Here is a 19,746-nt window from a genome sequence, read left to right as displayed (position 1 = left end):
GTCTCACTCACATGCACCTGCATAACTAGAGTGGAACTTGATGAGCCTAAGTAACAGGGAAGGACAGAGGCAAAGCCATGTCTGTAACTGAAGGACTGCAGACTCTCATGCAGCAGGTAAGATCTGACTTCTTTAGAGACATTTTTTAAAACTTCATTCCCCTGTGCTGGATGGCCCTTAGGGTGACGGTCTGATCAATGCAGCTGTGTGAGAAGCACATGCTGACACTTCCCCTGCCCTCCCGGGATGCTGGGGACTGACCCGGGAAAGTCCATTTGCTCCCTTCACTTCCACATACGCCCAATGCCATTTGTCATCTCATCTCAGTACCTAGGGGCAACTATCTTAGCAACACTGTGCCCCCCAATGTATCAAACAAACAACAAGATGAAACATTCCCGGAGGGGGGGTGGGGGGAGCTGAGGGAAATGGAGAACCACCCATTCTGAAGACTACTTTTTCAAAAGCAAAGTTGCCCATTAATCCTATCTCTAAAAATTGATTTCTAAATGCCCTAGCTCTACTCCCACCCACGAATCAAAAGCACACACACTGAGCAGTTTATGTTGAATGTTAAAGCCTCTAGGATGGCCAGAAGCCAACGGCATGGAACCCCTTGATTTTGACTTTAAAGTGATTGTTAGCACCACCTCAGCAGGTCTGAAGCCAGGCCACCAGGAAGGAGTAGCGGCAAGCAAGAGGGAAGAACCAGCTCAGCGAGCAGCAGTCACCCTCTGCCCAGGCCGGGCCAGTGCACCCCTACCACCCCAGCATCATCCACCAGTGTCCTCCCCCACTCTCACAAGGGTCCCCTTTCGAGCTAGAGACCGTGGCTACGGTGGACACACCTTTCAGATACAAAACCTCCAATGGGGGCAGTTCAGCCCTGACAGAGAACTGCTTCATCATCTCCTCCTCACATGCCAGGTGTTGTCGACCAAATGCCCCTCTCCCCCATAGGCTTTCACACACAGTATAGCTTTCCGAGCCACCCGGTGGGGTGTGGTCCATGATACCATCTGACACAAAGATGAAACTTCAAATACATTTTACAGTGAACCAGATAAGGAAAAAGATAAAAAGGACCCCTAAAGTTTATTATCACTTTCACAAAGTCCATTTTGAAAAACAGCTTAATATTTATTTCTGACTTATTCACATCATCCAATACCATCTACAAACCAGTATGTATTTTGCTTCTTGTTTTAAAGGCACTAAAACGTGGCCATCTGGGACTTTCCTGGGGGCATGAGTGGGTAAGAATCTACCTGGCAACGCAGGAAACCCAGGTTCAGTCCCTGGTCTGGGAAGATTCCACATGCTGCTGAGCATCTCAGCCCACGCACCACAGCTACTGAAGCCTGCATGCTCTAGGGCCCTCCAGCCCCAACTAATGAGCCCCTGTATCGCAAGTGCTGAAGGCCGTGCGCCCTAGAGCCAGCAAGTCGCAACTACTGAGCCTGCGTGCTGCAACAACTGACGCCCACACGCTTAGAGCCTGCGCTCCGCAGCAGGAGCAGCCGCCACGGTGAGAAGCCCGTGCCCCAATACTAGAGAGAAGCCCCCGCCTGCTGCAACTAGAGAAAGCCCGTGTGCAGCCACGAAGACACAGGGAAGCCATAAATTAATAAATAAAACACAAAAGTGTGTACATGTCACAAAAATCAAAACAAAACACACAAAAAATACATGGCTATCTGATGAAAGTATCACAATAAAGCATACACAGGTCCACACACAAAACTTCAAGACATTTGAGAGCCCTGACCTAGGGTGCTTTAAAGCCAGTCCTTCTGCAAAAGCTTTTGGGACTTAGAATCCACAAAATTTGTGAGCCCTTTACTCACAGCTTCAGTTTACAGTGTGGGTGTGGAGAGGACAAAGGAAGTTCCCCCGACCCTGCAAGGCTTCAGTCCTTACCTAATACCAAAAGAGGAAGATCAAACAACTACGGATATTCCCTCTGTTACATTTTTATTTAATAAAAACAGTTATTATTCATCCTGAACCTCACGCTTATTCTTCATCCTCAGGTACTTTCAAACCTGGTCTCTAAGATCTTTCCTTTTTTAGTGTCACACTGGTGTACACGCAACTTTCAGCGCTTCTAAGACTGTTACTCAGACTCAGGAAGTCAGACACCATCGCCAAGTAGGAGGGCAAACGCCACCAAGACACACCCAGGGCGGATCCCCAACAAAAGGCAGAGTGGGGTGGGGGCTGGGGGACACTTTCAGTTTAAAAACAGTCTCTCTCTCTCTCTCTCTCTCTCACACACACACACACACACACACAAGCAAGAGCCTTTCAGTTGGTACTCCTCAAGGGGCTGTAAAACTGTCTGTCACACAGCACATGTCGTCACATGTTGATCCAAAGAGATACCTAAGCCTCACCCCACACACCCAGGCCAGGACTGAGACTCACCATCCTCTTCTTCGGTTTTAAGGACCATCTTTTCTGTCACAGCAGGACCCTGAAGGCTGCTGGAGTTTGTACTTCAAAGGAGAGCTCAGAGTGCGAAGCCCTGGGAGGCAGGGCGGGAATACCTGTGGGCCGTCCAACACTGGGACAGCTCAGAGCTGCTTCCTGGACTGCCGGGGAACTCCCTGGCTGCGCTCCTGGACCAATCAGCCTCCATCCACAGAAGCGTCACTCCCAGCTGACGGCCACCACCCAGTTCCTGAAGTCAAGCTCAAGGAGCTCCCTAGAGGCTAACCACCTCCTCCCTGGAAGCAGTCTGAGGCTGGAGTCCAGTGAGGAACAGTGGCACTTCTGGTCTCAGACTCACCCAAAGCAAGACAGAGCTGGCGTTTCTCTCTTCACTTCCCAAGTACTTTCTTAGAACGAAATCACTTAAAAACCTCAGGTTGTCTCACAGTGAGGTAACAGCACATTTCCCAAGAGCGTGACTAAGAGATCATAATCATTACAGTATGTTATGAGGTCACGGGATAAAAATAGGAGGCAGATTTTAGAGGCAAAAAAAAAAAATAAACCCACACCAAAACAACTAAGGGCATCATTCCCATATAAGTTCAATTTCATCCCCATTCTATGTTCTAATATATTGCACCAAACTGTTCTTTTCTGCATACTCTTAATATATTCATGACACGTTTATTGTTGAAATTAAATTATAGTGGGGGGGGCTTAATCCTATCACTCAGGTATAACCACTGATTTCAGACATTTCTTAATATTCATCCAGATTTTTGTTTTCTATGTTATATTCTCATTCTCTTTTTTACATATTTAACTCTTTATATATATATCAATATCTATATCTCTCATTACATCTGCCATATTTACTACATATAATAACCACATATACTATATGTGGAATATATTTATCCTTTTCTTAAGACATATTCACCTCAAGAGCTAAGTATACAGATGGTCCCTGACTTTCAAAGACTGACTTTTTTTGTGGCTATGCTGTGGGGCATGAGGGATCTTAGTTCCCCAACAGGGATCAAGCCCGTGCCCCGTGCAGCGGAAGCATGGACCCCAAACCACTGGACTGCCCAGGAAGTCTCACAACGGTTGACTTATAACTTTTCGATTTTGTTATGGCGTGAAAGTGATACACAGGCAGTAGAAACTATACTCTGAATGTTGCTCTTTCTGGGTCATCAGTACGTGGTCCGATCCACTCCTGTGTTGCTGAGCAGTGGCAGCGAGCACAGCCCCCTGTCAGCACGCTGTCCCGAAGGGGACCAACGGACACTCACAGCCGCCCTGGACGCAGACAACCGCTCTGTCTCCTCTCGCCATGTCAGGACAGTGCTCCAGTCACCGCAGGAGACAGGGGCACGGGCTGCGCATCAGGCGGCTTGGCCCCACTGTGGCCGTTTTACTGTTCTGGGCACATCTAAGGAGGCTGTGCTCAGCTGCGCTGCTCGGTCTGCGTATATCACATACATGTTGACCTATGACATTTTCAACTTATGATGTGCTTATCAGGATGTAACCTGAAAGAAAGCTTCTGTGAATATTCACATCATGTTCTGGGGAAAGTCTTTTCCTCAGCATAACACCCACATCAGTCGCAATCGCAAGGAGACGGACACACACTCAGTGGGAGTGACGGTCTAGAAGAGCAAGGGCAGGGTCCAGGGAGACCACAGGGAGAGATGTAGCCCTGGGCCGGTGAGAGTGGGCGGCCCTGACCAGGCCAGGCCTGCGGGGCGGTGGAGTGGAGGGGACCCCAGGTAAGGGTTCAGCTGACCTCAGCTGCCTGGACAATCCAAAGGGCCAGAGGGCTGGGGAGAGTGTAGAGAGTGGGGCCGGGAGGGCACAAACCCACACTGACCATCCTGACCACACAAGCCCCAAGGCCAGGAGCCAGGCCCGAAGTTCTCAGTCCCGTAATCAGCACGGCGCCAACACCCTCCTCCTGGGACCCTGTGCCTTTCCAGGCTCTCTCACCACCACGCCTGGTTTGCTTCTCTAAGCAAAAGACACACACATCACAGAAAGCAGGTAGTACCTACGGTTTGAAACAGAAAACCACAGCTTCCTGCCCGACTCCCCCCTCCAAAATCATGCTCCATAGACGTAGGTCTCTCGGCTATTTCTTCTGCTCATCACCTCTCTGCTGCAAAATAACTAGTTACACCACTTGTTCTCGAGTTTTCAACTCTAGATATCAACTGCCTGCCACGGAAGATGAAGACTCGGCTTCTACCCCACACCACACCCATGTGCACACACATGCACACACCCCCTTGGTATAATTATACAAACATTTTTGGTTAAATCAGTATTTGGTATTCCCATAAATACTGCTCAAAACCTAGCTACATAATGTACTGCGGTTAAAATAACCACATAACGGCATTAAGGGTGCTTTTTGTGTCTATCTGCTCAGTGCCAAACTCTCTACCATGCTATGAAACCGTCAATATGGTCAGACTTGTGGTCTGTCTGCTGAGACGGCCTCCAGAAACCTCCACGCTTCTGCTCAGCCTAGTCTTAAGGTTCTGAGGCCCAAGTTCTAGGGACCACCCTGTGGACTCCCTCCACTGTTTCCCACCACTGGTCCTGAGTCTCTGATTCTATGTTTTCTTTCTTTCTTTCTTGGGATTACTCCCTCATTTTGATGGAGCACATCCTCTCACAACTGACAGAGAGAGGCTGTGAAGGAGTGGGTTTTCATCACCGGGGCTGTGAATTTTGCATGTCTCTTCTCTTACACCTGACATTGTGGCTGGGTGTGGCACTCTAAGTGAAGTTATATTTCCTCCGCGAAGTGGAGGCATCCCCTTACTGCTCCCTCTTCCTGTACTGCTGGTAGCGATGGTGCCACTCTGATTCCCAATATTTTGTATGTGACCCTTTCCCCTATCAGGAAAGGTTTTCAGGACCTTCTCTCTATGCAGAGTGTTATGAAATTTCATGTTATGTTAGCCATCAGGTAGAACCTATGCCTGAAATCTTATACTCTAATAATTAAATTTCTGTCCTTTTTTTCCCCCCAGTTCTTGTTTTTTGACATTTTTATTAGCATTTTATTAGCATCTATTGACATTATTATTAACTGGACCTCTCTTGTGGATCCTTTAATTATTCTTACCTATTCACTCCTACTTTTCCTTTTCTTTTTGAGCTGCTTTCTAGGAAATATTCTTTCAATGGACCAAATGTTTGTGTCCCCACATGCACAATGTGATGGTATTTGGAAATGGATCCTCTGGGAGGTGCTCAGGTCATGAGGGTGGAGCCACCTGAGTGGGATTAGTGCCCTTATATGAAGAGGCCAGAGAGTTAGCTAGCTCTCTTTCTGCCACGTGAGGACACCGCAGGAACGCAGCTCTCTATAAACCAGGAAGGAGGCCCTCACCAAGAACCCAATCCACCAGCACTGAGACCTTAGACTCTCAGCCTCCACAACTGTGAGAAACAAACATCTGTGCCACCCATCCTGTGCTACTTTGTACAACAGCCGGAACAATTCTCTGCTTTAGCTTCCAATCTTTCTATCTGAATGTTCTATTTCTGGTATTTGTTTGGTTGCTAAGTCATGTTAGACTCTTTGCCACTCCACGGACTGTAGCCTGCCAGGCTTCTCTGTCCATGGGATTCTCCAGGCAAAAATACTGTAGTGGGTTGCCATTTCCTTCTCCAGGGGATCTTCTGGATCCAGGAACTGAATCTGCATCTCCTGCATTGCAGGCAGATTCTTTACCACTGAGCCATCTGGGAAGTCTATTTCTTTTATTTTTATTCTGCAAGAACTCATTCTTAATCTCTGAATTTATCTTTTTGATAGCATCCTATTCTTATTTCATTAATATAATTTCTGAGACTCTTAAGTATAGAGTTTTAAAGTTTTCTTCTATATCTTCCATGACCTGTTTCCTCTAATTTCTTTTCTTTTCTTTAATTTTTCCTTTAATTTCTTTTCTTTTGTTTACTTTGTTCTATCATGTTCAGGGATTGTCCTTAAATGTCTAGTAAACTGAGGCTATTTCTTCATATTTAAGAGAGAGGCACTGACAATCTGATTAAAAACTGTGTAGTAGCTATGGCCTGTTGAGTGGTGAGTGTCTTTGTAAAATAATAAAGCAATTAACACATAGAAACACTGCATGTAGGGCTCTGTAGGTTCTTCTCTTGAGCAGTGACCTAAAGACACACGATCTCCAATAGAGCTGGCCAGTAGCACCTGGGCAGGTAAGTAGAGAGAAAGGGAAAGGAGCTCCTAAGTAAGTACACACACGTTCCCTCACTCCCCTTACAACCTGATCTCCATGTTTTACCACAGGTAAAGAGAAATCGCCTTGCTACAGGAGATGGAAAAGAACTGGGTGTCTTAACTGCCTGTCGTGACTTCAGACCCACCCTCCAGTTTCTAGCGTCACTCCATATCTCCAATCTCAGAGGAATTTCTGAGATCTGAAGATATGTCATTTTGTTTCCTGATGACCTCTTTCTTTGCAGCTTAGATCTTTCCTGATAAGCTGCCAACAGGAAGGGCTTGGAGAACACAATCATGCAAGTGTCCAAAAACCCACAGAAGTGCATCTGTAAGGTGACACAGAAAATGACAAAGAACCTCAATCTTCTACAGACAGAAACCTGCAGTTGCCTAGAAATATTGCAAAGGTCTTTTGAAAGTTACTTCTACTTCTTGGGCTTCCCTGGTGGCTGAGACAGTAAAGAGTCTTCCTGCAGTGCAGGAAACCTTGGTATGATCCCTGAGTCGGGAAGATACCCTGGAGAAGGAAATGACAACCCACTCCAGTATTCTTGCCTAGAAAATCCCATGGATGAAGGAGCATGGCAGGCTACACAGTCCAGGGGGTCGCAAAGAGTTGGACACAACTGAGCGACTTCACTTTCTTTCTTTCTTTCTACTTCTTGGGTTACTTGAAAAATATGGATTTGTACTGTTTTTCCTCATACACATGAACAGCATCAAATCGGCAATGTACAAAAACAAAAAGACTTGAGGACAAAGGAAATACTAGGCATTTGTTGCAGAGAATGCAAATAAAAAATTTCTGGATGTGCACTTAACTTGCACCTCACTACTGTTACCTGCACATACTTTGTAAGGCAGAATTTTTAGCAGTTTTATCATCAACAGTAAAAGTCAATTAGATATTTTTCAAAAGCCCTAAGCCATGTCCTTTTACCCTTTGTCTTACTTAGACAATCTGAATTTCAATTTTTTCCAAGAAGAGTCATTAACTTTTGCAAGGAAAAAAAGAGAAAAGTGTAATTCTTCAGAATCTGATCTTAATTTCCATGTGAAGAAAATTCACTATCAATGCCATAGAATGCCATAAAACGGGGGGGGGGGGGGGGGGAACCATGTGGTTTTGAGTATCTGTGCAATTTTCCTTTAAAAGGGGGTCGACACATCACCAGAGGCTCAATGAGGACCTTCATGCTGGGGGATCTGCACGTGGATCCAGTCCTCCAGGAGCCAGTGAGAGCAGCCCTATCCCTGAGAGAAGCCCGGGTGAATGCTTAGCGCCCCCCAGTGGTGATGGAATGACGCCCCACAGGACTCACACCAGTCGTCACCATCACACTCAGAAACTTGGTCCTGTGTGCTTTAGAAAACATGCGCTCGACCTATTCGTGATGCTAAAGAGAAACGTCTTCCTCCACAAAGACACAGAAGCAGTAGCATGACTCAAACGAGAAAGCAGTATACTGTATTAGACGCTGAGGAATTCCCTGGCGGTCCAGTGGTAAGGGCTCTGTGTGCGTCTACTGCAGGGGGGCTGGGTTCGACCTCTGGTTGGGAACTAAGATCCCACATGCCTCATGGTGCAGCAAAAAAAAAAAAAAAAATTAAACTTGATATTGAGATAAACACTGAACTACATCTGAAAGCAGTTGCTACAGTTTTAAATGTCCTTTAAAATAAAGTCAAAATTACTAGATGTGATAAATTCGAACTGTGCTGCCCTCTGCTGGCTACACGAGAAGATTGTTAAAAGGTTTACAATTAGCCATTTTTGCAAATACATTACCTTTTGAATGTATACAGAAGAAAGTCATATTCTACCTAATATGTAGGGCGTGCTCTGGTGATATTCCACTGTTCTCATTTCCTGAAAGGTTTTCGTTATATGAAAACTGGTTTGCCACTGTGATTAATTTATGGGACTAGGTGATGACCAATGGGAATTTATGTTACACAGGCAGACACAGACAACAAACAATATTCACAATAAATAATAAATTAACTAGCATGCTAGAAAGTAGCAGGTGCTATGCGGGAAAGAAGGATCCAGGAGTGTGTGTGTGGGGTGCAGTAATTATTGAAATATTAAACACGAGGCTTCCCTGGTGGCTCAGTGGTAAAGAATCTACCCGCCAACAAAGGAGACATGGGTTCCATCCCTGATTTGGGAAGATCCCACATGCTGTGGAGCAACTAAGCCCATGTGCCACAATTATTAAGCCTGGGCTCTAGAGCCCAGGAACTGCTACTGCTGAGCCCAGCCACCGTAGAGCCTGTGCGTTGCAACGAAGAGTAGCCCCCCACTTGCTGCAACTAAAGAAAAGCCTCCCCCAACCCAAAATAGAAACACTGGACACAGGCTTTTCAGTTCCAAAATTCTGCAGTATGTGAGGTGCATTTATATTCTCCTCTGAACCTCCTGCTTCCTGTTCCCCACCACATGGACTAATGAAATTAACGAGGCACTGTGTGCATGACTAGATTCCCAAAGCTGTTTCCCCATGAAAAGACCTGAGCTCGGGGACCCAGAGCCACTATGGTGGCTGAACCTCCCACTTCCTGTGTCCTTAGGAGAAGTCTCATCCCCTGGTAACCTGAGGGTCTGCCCACCATGTTCTAGCTGGTGTTCACAAAGCTGGTGCTCATTATTTGAAAAACATAGTGCTAAGTTGTTGTTTAGTCACTAAGTTGTGTCTGACTGTGACTCCATGGACTCAGAGTGCCAGGCCTCCTCCCTGGCACTATTTCCCAGAGTTTGCCCAAGTTGATGTCTACTGAGTCAGTGATGCCATCCAACCATCTCATCCTCTGCCCCCCTCTTCTCCTTTTGCCTTCAATCTTTCCCAGCATCAAGGTCTTTTCCAATAAGTCAGCTTGTTCACATTAGGTGGCCAAAGTACTGGAGCTTCAGCTTCAGCATCAGTCCTTCCAAGGAGCATTCAAGGCTGAGTACTCTGCATTCCCTCAAAAAAAGACTTGGATCTCTATTGTGTGTTCAGTTTGAACTGTGCTGAGTGCCACGCTAGCTGGGTGCTGGGCTCCAGAGGTGGCGAGAGCACAGGTCTCTGGAGGCCCTGGGTGGTGGCAGAGGTCACCTGAAGCCACCACCTGGTCTGCTCAGGACTAGGATGTGAGGGTCGGGTGCTCCAAGCTCTTGGAGAAAGAACACCAAAAATCAGTCCCTGGGGGCAGCAGGAAGAATGGGGGCGTGAGCAGTCCAAAAAAGAAAAGTGACTTTTGAGAAAATCCACAATCTTAGTGGCTATATCTGGCATTTAGGAGGAGATCAGGGGTGATTCAAATACTGCCTTGGGGTCACAATCTTGAAGAGAAAAGTAGAGGTGACCTTTATGGGTGAGCAGGCACTGTCTGGGAGAGGAAGGGCATTTTAGATATAGAACTGCCCAGCACAAGAGGCCCTTCAAGACATGGTCCTGCCTATCTCCCCGCTTGTCTGCTGTCACCCCAACAGAGTCCCTCCACCCACAAAGACCTACCTGAATTTCTGTCATTCGCATAGTGATCATTCATCCTTCCAAGACTATGGGCCCCAAACTTAACTTCCCTCCACTGAACAAACCCTCAGTCCAATTAATTACCTTACTCTTCTTGAAAATGATTTTATACCCAAAGCCACAGAATGACATTTGTATTGGTGGGGCTGCACATTCTCTTCCCAGTCAGGAAACCTACCTGGAAAGAAGTCTGCAGGAAAAAGAGACCTGAGAAATGCAGATTCAAAGACAAAACAACGCAAAATTCCAAACATGAACCAGGTTCATGGTGCTGCTGGACAGCCTGAGGTTTGTCACTCTGACAGAAGGGACACGTGCTGCTGCACCATACCCAATCAGGTAACCTTCAAAAGCCGCGTCAGTTTCCAAAGAGACACAGAGATGTTGTCACAGAAATACAGAATTTCTCGGGCATCAAAACCACCTGCAGGAGACCAGGCAGCACCCCAACCACCACCATCGCCCTTCCACGATGAAGAACGCTGAAGACACGGGAGAGCTGAGGAGCCATGTGACCACGGTTGCCAATACCAAGCCCCGGGTCCCTCCCAGGGCAGAGTGCTCCCTCAGCCCGATGGACACACGCCCCAGGCACAGGAACCAGACACCTCCAGCGGAGAAGTCATCACCTGTGAATTCCCTTAACTCTGAGACTGCCTAAAACACAGCCCCTCTCCACTGAGGTTAGTTTAAGAAACACAAATATGAATCAGTAAGAAACTTTTCCTAAGGGCTGAGTTTAGGTCTTTGTATTTTTATCAAAGAACTGCTTATAAAATAAAGCATAAATATTAAATAATCATTCTGAGTTTTTCTAACACACAAAAGAGGATGATCTCATTGAAGACAGAAAATACCATACTTACTGTCTCCCTATTTTAAATTATAGAAGGAGTACATGATTACTACATTCTGGGGGTGGGGAGGAAGATGGAGAACATATAAAATACAAAAATAAAAGTACATTTTTTTTTACTTCTTATATCACAAAGTTAAATTTAATATATGATTTTCTGCAAGTTTTTTTTTTTCATAGAGATTTTCCTATGTCAGGGCATATAAATCTACCTCAATTGTTTAAATTGGTACATCCCACAGTAAAATCTGTATTAACGCTATACTTTGATTTTGTACTGGTGAATCTCTGTTTACAATACTCTGCCATCAAAAGCTATGTGAAATCAACATTGTTTTTTATCTATCTTTCTGAACCCGCAAAAGAGATTCAGAAACTGAATTCCAGAGTCAACCAGTATGAGCAGCTAACTTTTTATTTTGAAAAATTTTAGATCTGCAGAAAAACTGCATAAACATGGACTTGCCATATGTCCTCCAACCAACTTCCCCTAAGGTTATCTTATCAACACAATGCTAATAGGCAACCCGGTAAACCTACTGGAACCTCCTCAGTTTTCTCAATAAGGTCCTCTTCTTCTAGTCCAGGATCCAATCCAGGAGACCCCACTGCAATCAGTCTGATCATGACCATTCCCAGTCTCAGTGTATGACCTTTTCACTTCAGAGTATTGCTCAGTTGTTTCGTAGAATGTTCCCCAATCTGGATTTGCCTGCAGTTTTTCTCCCAATGCAACTGAGGTTGTGTATTTTTGGCAAGAATTACACAGAAAATGTGGAGAAGGAAATGGCAACCCACTCCAGTATTCTTGCCTGGGAAATCCCACGGACAGAGGAGCCTGGCAGGCTACAGTCCATGGGGTCGCAAAGAGTCAGACACAACTGAGCAACTTTCACTTACACTTACTTACTTACACAGTAAACAACTAAAAGATAAATGGTAAAAAAAATAACCTTAATAATAAGCTTTAACCCAATATATCTAAAACATTACCATTTCTACATGTAATCAATATAATAAATATTCTGCCTTTTTTTTGTACTAAAGTTTCAAAATCCTGGATTTGTTTTACGCTGAGAACATACTTCAAGAACTCAGTAGTGGTTATCATGTGAGACAACGCAGGGCTAGACTAGCTCATGACATAGCTGCATAATACACGGTCACAACGATGTGACACATGTACCTGCAAGAAAATTACTGAAAGAACTGAACAGCCACCCATGGCTGAAAAGACCTCCTGACAAACTAGACACAGGACGCATTTTTTTTTTTCAACATGATGAAAGGTATTTACAACTCACAGTAAATGTTACAGTTTGTGGGGAAATGCTGAAATCTTTTCCCTTAAGATGGGGAAGAAATGAAGGGTGTCCACGCTCAGCAACTTCACTGGTACTGTGCCGGAGGGTTTTTTAAGCCCAATCTTCTCAGCCAGGGAGCCCCAGCAGAACTGGGCCCAAATGCTCTAGCCAATGAAATGGGGCAAGGAAAAGGGCACAAAGATTGTAAAGAAAGAAAAAAAAAAAAAAGGAAATGATTATCTCACTATGGATTGACTATCCACATAGAAAAGGTAAAAAAAAAAAAAAAAAAAACAACCTAAACTGTTAGAATCATTCACAGAGGTTGACAAGACTGCTGGTTACAAAGTCAACATATAAAAGCACAAATTAAATTGTTGCTTAGTTGCTAAGTCCTGTCCAACTCTTTTGCAACCCCCTGGACTGTGCCCACCAGGTTCCTCTGTCCATGGGATTTCCCAGACAAGAATACTGGAGTGGGTTGCCATTTCCTTTTCCAGGGGATTTTCCTGATCCGATTGAACCCACATCCCCTGCATTGCAGGTGGGTCCATTACTACGAGCCACCAGGAAAGCCCACAAATTTAATTAACATTGGGTGATAAATCAGTTCAACAATGTGTAAGAGTTTAATGGAAAAAAATTCTAAAATTTTGTTGAAAAACTTGAAAGAGGACCTAAATCCATGGAGAGAGAAAGCACACTCAGGATCCAGCACTCTCAGCTGTCACTTTTCCCAGAGGATCTACAGGTTCAATATAGATTTGTCACTGCGAAGCACAATCCCAGTAGGTTTTTACTTCTCTGTTTTGGGGGTTATAAGATGGGTGGTCCTGACATGGGACAGATCATCAGAACAGAATACAAGCCCAGAAACCCTTGTAGATATAAACATTTGACATATGACAGAGCTGGGAAAAAAAAAAAATCACAGACTGAGTTTCCTATAAATGCTAATACATCATTCACATGAATACCAGGAAACACGAACGTGAACAGTCCCAGCGGCACTTGTAGTGATAACCCCCAAGTGGAAACCACCTACATGTCCAGTGAGAGTGGAACGGTTTTTAATTGTGGTATATCCAGAAGATAAAATATCGTGTGTTTGTAAAAGTGAATATAACTATGTGAGACAACATGGACAAATCTCACAGGCAGAATGATAAGCAAAAAAAAAAAAAAAAAGTAAAGTAAAAGTCTTCAAAATCAGAAGAAAATTTTACTAGAATTTTATACCTAGTCCAAAAAGTGTTAAGGACAGACCAAGACATTTTCTAACATGTGGACTCAGAACACAGACCTCCCACATACCCTTTCGAAGGAAACTTCTAGAGAACGTACTTAAGGTAAATCAAAAACAGGAAAGACACAGACGAAGGAAAAGGTGATTCAACAGAGAGGTAATCCCAAATGACTCTGGGGGGAAGTGGAAACAAAGGCCAGACAGCAGACCTAAGAGCAACTGATCTAGATTTGAGCAGAAAAATGACGGGCACAATCCAGGGGGACACAACTGACTGATGCACTTAAGCAGACAAAACACATCACAGATAAGCTTACGGCTCAGCTGCCGTATTTTAGAAAACAACTGATAATTTCAAAGACAGCTGGGCAAAGGGAAAAGTTGAGGCAATTAATAGCTCCAGGAAAAACAAGGAGTGGTACCAGGAAGACAGAATGATTGCCGAATACTACGAGGCTTGGCAGTGTTGTGCTCAACAGAAAGTCCGCAGAGCAGGTCTGAAACTGGCCATCAAGAAGCAAGAGAAGATTACTGTTGAACAGCTTAAAAAATTCAAAATGGCTGCCCCTCAGGAGGAGGATCTCAAGGTGGTGCAGGGAACTGCTGCTTTTCATTTTATTGTTTTTAGTTCTGTAACACGGTTTTCTTTTTTCCAAGGTGGCAAATGTTTGCATTTGAAATTTACAAGACCAATTCTTCAAAGTCCAGCTGCTGAGACTCCTCCCATGACCCTCTTACTGTCACCTACTACACCACATATACAGGAAACAAGCTGAAGGTGTTGACTCAGATTTATGGTAGGTTTGGCTCAGACGGTAAAGCATCTGTCTGCAATGCAGGAGCCCTGGGTTCAATACCTGGGTCGGGAAGATCCCCTGGACAAGGAAATGGCAACCCAGTCCAGTACTCTTGCCTGGAATATCCCATGGATGGAGGAGCCTGGTAGGCTACAGTCCATGGGGTCACAGAGTCGGACACGACTGAGCGACTTCACTTTCACTTTTCACTTCCCCTCTAAACATTTTATGACTCTGTGAACTAAGATTCCCCTTCTCAAAGATGAAAAGCGTCTGCTGAACCAGCGTCCTACGGTCTCAGGTAATCACAGAGCAATCACGTTAGGTGTTCCATCAGCTCAACGCGATACTCATCACCCACCGGATGATGAATGGATGGGTTCAATGCTGTCCTGCATCAAAAGGAAAACATTTATGAATCAAACAAGCCGAAGGTTTTGTAGGGGACAATGGTGACTAAGCTATCAGGCAAGTTCATTCTTTAACTGTAATACATGAAAAGCACTAGCCACTGAAGATAAATTCAATTGATATTTCCAGAAATGATCTGATACTTTTACTACTTAGGGGAATATGAGCAATGTCAGGGAGAATGATCAAATTAATTCACTGGGTGTTCTGTGCACTTCTAAACCAAATTCAATTAATAGTTTTTAGAAAAAGTGGCCAGCCTTCAACAAATATGAAAACAAGTGTCATTATGGTGTGAAATTCACGTGTTTATGAAAGCAAAGCTCTCTGACAGCTCAGAGTAAGGACAGGTGGGGCTGGAGAATCCAAGAGCTTGCCTGCCCACTCTTTCTTGCCTTGGACATCAACTCTGATGCACAAGTGCTGCATATTCTCTTCCTGTTTCCTTCCCTCCCTTTCTGACTTACTAATTATACATCACCCCTTTTCTTCGTAAAACCACAAGACGGACGTTATAAAATCGGTGCACTCGACCCATCCTTTTACTCAGCTGACAGAGTGCAAAGTGAACCCATGGAAAGGCGCCAGGGCCCTGCTGATGAAGCCACCACGTGAGAGAGGAACAGGAGGGGACAGACCACGCTCACCCTGCGTCACAGGGCAGGGCAGAGAAGGCGGAAGGCAGTGCCACACACACAGCCAGTCCGAACTTCTTCTTGGTGCCCGTCACTGATTCTAAAAACAAACTAAGCGGAAACCATGGTTTTGTCTAAAATCTAATCTCCTTGTTTTAGAAGACAGGTGGTTTCAGTGAAATACAAAACAAATAAGAAAACTCTAATAATCTATTCTTGAAGGGGCATTTCTTCAAGATTTTCTTCAAGCTCTTAAACCACTGTTCTGATGTCTATTTTCCCTATAAAAAGAAAAAAGCAAACCTCCTTTCCAGTCTCAAAAATATTCCTACCAGGTTTGGAGGCAGGTCTGTTTGCAGAAGCTACCATCACCCAGAGTGACGTCAAGGACTCAAACCACAAAATCTTTCTCAGCCTGCTCCCTCTGGGTCCTCCTGAGAAGGAACAGCTGGTCAGGTGTCCATAAGGGGGAGGGCACGGGATACAGGGTCACAGTGAGGGTGACACAGGGAGCTGGGGTCGCATCCCAGGAGCAACGCCAGGGGTCTCCACTCATGTGGCAGCAGGAGAATGGAGAGAAGCAGGGGGTTCAGACCATGTTTGGAGGTGGAATGGACAGCACCACTAAGAAACTGAATGTGGAAAATGAGAGAAAGGGAGGAATCGGGGTTGATTTCTCAACATGCGGTTTGCACACCACGTGGGTGGACATGCTGTTTCCTAGAATGGGGACATCTCGGGGTTCTTCCGTGCCACGCCAAGCACAAGGCCCCCTTTAGACGTCTCGGTGGGGAGGGAAGAGAAATGAGGCAGTGAGCCATCTAAGCCTGAAGCTTAGAGGCGAGAAAGAAGGCTAGCAATACAGTCAGTCCTCCTAATTCAAGCATCCTAGAAAGGCTCCTAGAAAAGTCACTCTTAAACCCGAACTGCCAAATACTGAAGCCAGGTCCCGGGGAATACAGGGCTAGGTTCCTGTGAGCCCCTGATTCCAGTTCCGCCACGGACCAATATGTGAGCATGTTTCAGGACACACCTCTGACCTGAAGGAGGCTCACTGAACACACATGTGTTCTCGGTGGGTACATCACAGCTTCTTGCACTTGGAAACACCAGTCAGCACTTCAGCACTGTGCGTGGGGCCATTTTAAACAGAGAAATCACCAACAGAAATACCAAAAACATGGCACTAAGCAGAGTGGATCCAGGGCCCCTGCTCACCACCTCAGCACCGAAACGGGAGGCAGAAGGTCCTGGGAGCCTGCGGTTCTGAATGTTCAAAAGATCCGATTAGGGGTTAGAAAGAGAAAGAAACCTGACCTACTTTACAAATTTGCAACCTGTTCCCTGATGCCTGGCGTTAGGGGGATGCCTTCTCTTCACCAGTTACAAAGCCTGGTGGTTTGATCTCCACTTTCCTCTTCCTTTTTCTATTTCCAGCAGTTCAGAACATGGCAGGAAAAGAAGGGGCTGTTATTCATTGCTCTCTCTCTCACTGGAAAGGAAAGAGCTTTATCATTCGCATTTCATAGCAACTTTCATAGAAATTACCTTTAAAACATATCTAATAGGAGGAGAATATCATCAATTAACTGGCTTGGGATTATCAGGACAAATAATGTTGTCAGTGGTTAAGACGATGACTGATAACTATGCAAAAGCATATCAGTGAGTTTGTTAACACTGACCAAGTAAATGGAGATAATGTCACAAATGTCTTATCACAAAGTAATGGGACAGATTGAATCCTATATTGAAAATGTAAAATGTCTAATTAAATACAAAACTAAAGGATATCCTGTAGAGTACAAAACTTCTTGTTTCATAAACGACAGTCCGGCCTGGGCGGGAAACAAGACATCCAAGGATACATCAAGAAAAAGAGTACACGCAGTCTCGCCAAAGTTTACCCCTCCTTCCGGAAGCCTGCAGGTACGGACCTGAGTGAGCTGGGTGACGAGTCAGCAGGAGCACGAGGACGCGGGGCCGAGCCTCCCAGCCACCCGCAGGCTGAAGGGCTGCAGACGGAGGCTCAGCGGGCTGCTGGCGCCCGTTGTTCCTCACGTGGGGTGTACACAATGACCTGAGGGAGCCTGGCATCACAGCCATTAAACTAAGCAGTACTAACAGTCAGGACAGAAAACGGTCTATAGTAAGGTGCTAGGTGGACTAAATCGCCGGCTAGCCACGTTGCAATTATGAAAGGACTAATTTCCCAGCTCTAAGTTAAACTACTTTTAACTCCCACCATCTAACTCATCTGGGGACATAACTCACTGATTCTTTAGAATAATCTTTAATTAATACCTTAATTCCAAAGTAGAAAACTTTTTGCCTGGTAGTTCAAATGCCAAAAACCCCTAAACAACAGAACTGTTCAAAAAGATTTTACAGAATAATTCCTTTTAAAATAAATATTTAACTCCCATTTCCCTCTTTTTGAAAGATTTACACTTTGAGTGCCAGTGGCACAAGCAATTCAGTGGGTGGCAGAGGCCTGACTGCTGCCTTGAGAGGGCGCCCGTCCTCTGGCTGCACTGGAAGGAGGAATAAGGTGACCATCAAAGGCCTGTCCACGCTGTGTCTGTCTCACAAACATCATGGACAAAAGCCACGAGCTACCAGGAAGCAGCTTACCTAGATACACAGAGCAACTCTGCAAGGCACACACAGGATACAGGGAGACCCTTCCTGAGGGCCGCCCCGCCCCCACTCTGACTCTGCTGTGCTCTTGGGTGCATTTGCCCACCCCCAAGAATTTATACTTAGAAATTTTTGTGTGAAGCTTTCTCTTCAATTTTAAGGAAGCACAGAATTGTGTACAAGAACAGGAAAAAAAATTTTTTTCATTTATTTTGTGATTGTTTCAAGTTTTATTGTCACTGTTTTTTCTAGGAAAATCCAGTATTTTTTAACTGATGCAAAATGATAATATACTAAAACACACTTTAACTGATTTGCATATTATACTTACATTAAACAAAAGCTTTTCTGAGACATTTTAAACTAGTTACATACTACTTGTACATACCATTTCTTACATATAATAAAACATTTTTTAGGAGAAAAGGAAAACCCTACCATACAACCCAGCCATTCCATCCACGGGTATTAACCCAACAGAAATGAAACACATCCACACAATGACTTTACACGACAGCTCACGGCAGCTTTATTCACAACGGCCTCAAACCAGAAACAATGCACACGATCAGGACAGGTGACTGGATAAATACAGACAGTGGGACACCACTCCGTAGTAAAGAGGAAAGACGGACCTCCCAACAATGACCTCAATTACTTCATGCTGAGGGAGGGCCAGATACAGTAGAGAATACTCTGTATGATTCCATTTATACAATTCTGGGGGACACAAACTAATATATAGTGACAAAAAGATCCAGGGTGCCTAGGGTGGAGGGAGGGATGGGCTGCAAATGAACCTGAAGAACCTTTTCAGAGAAATGTTCTGTATCTTGACTGTGATAGCAGTTTCAATGGTGTATAAATCTGCCAAATATATCTCATCAGACTGTACTTCAAATGGATACAATTTATTGTATGTAAATTATACCTCAGTAATTTTTTAAAAAACTACAATAGGGGGGAACCAGAAAAGTTTTTAGCAAAAAGATAAATGGAAATGAATGTGTTTATTATCACTAAGTAAGCTGTTTCAACATCACCTTTGGTATCCTAGCATCTGTGGCGGCCCTACCAAGCCCTCCAGTGTGGCCACAGATGACAGCCATCACTTCACTCTCCAGGCTCCTGCTGTGTGTCCCCCCCGCCCCCGACTGATGTACATAGAGCATCTCACTGGACCTTTCACAATGACCTGCAAGGCAGGTGAGACTGTGTCTTTACCCCAAGTCTGTGCCCCTGAGAGAAGACAAGATAATTTGCCCAAGGCATAAGGTGGCCTTCGGCCAAAGGGTAAAAATTAAGGCTGACAGATGAAAGATCCATGACAATGCATTTTGCTCTTTCTCTGTTTTTGGCCATAGCATGTGGCTTATGGGATCTTAGTTCCCCAATCAGGGACCAAAGCCAGACCCTTGGCAGTGAAGGCAGAGTCCTGACCACTGGACCGCCAGGGAATTCCCAGTCAGTGCACCTTGGAAAGAGTAGTAAGAGACAAAGTTACCAGGTCAAGTTTAAGCTTCTTTCCACCAGAAAGTCCCTAACAGGCACTGTTCTCCCTATCCTCACACAAAAGGATTCTAAAACCTATCCGTTCAGGATTAAATCGTGGTTTGTGTAGACTCACTTTCAAAAG

The 19,746-nt window shown here is 44.9% G+C and overlaps 1 protein-coding gene across 2 annotated transcripts in view; it reads right to left on the bottom strand.

Annotated features, from left to right (window-relative positions):
* The window catches only part of CYTH1 (cytohesin 1), a 71,658-nt gene that overhangs the window by 36,384 nt on the left and 15,528 nt on the right, over positions 1-19,746 (bottom strand). Inside the window, exon 1 of one of the 2 annotated variants that reach the window (XM_061144652.1) lies at positions 2,428-2,575. The exons of the other annotated variant lie outside the window; for it this stretch is intronic. Within the exon in view, the coding sequence (XP_061000635.1) occupies positions 2,428-2,455 (28 nt within the window). The 5' untranslated portion in view covers positions 2,456-2,575. Of the gene's footprint in view, positions 1-2,427; positions 2,576-19,746 lie in introns of those variants that run through there. 2 annotated transcript variants of the gene reach the window in all.

Source organism: Dama dama, chromosome 5 (assembly GCF_033118175.1).
Source record: "Dama dama isolate Ldn47 chromosome 5, ASM3311817v1, whole genome shotgun sequence".
Classification (NCBI taxonomy): domain Eukaryota; kingdom Metazoa; phylum Chordata; class Mammalia; order Artiodactyla; family Cervidae; genus Dama; species Dama dama.
Note: the sequence above shows the minus strand (reverse complement) of the source record. Positions and strands in the feature narration are given on the sequence as shown.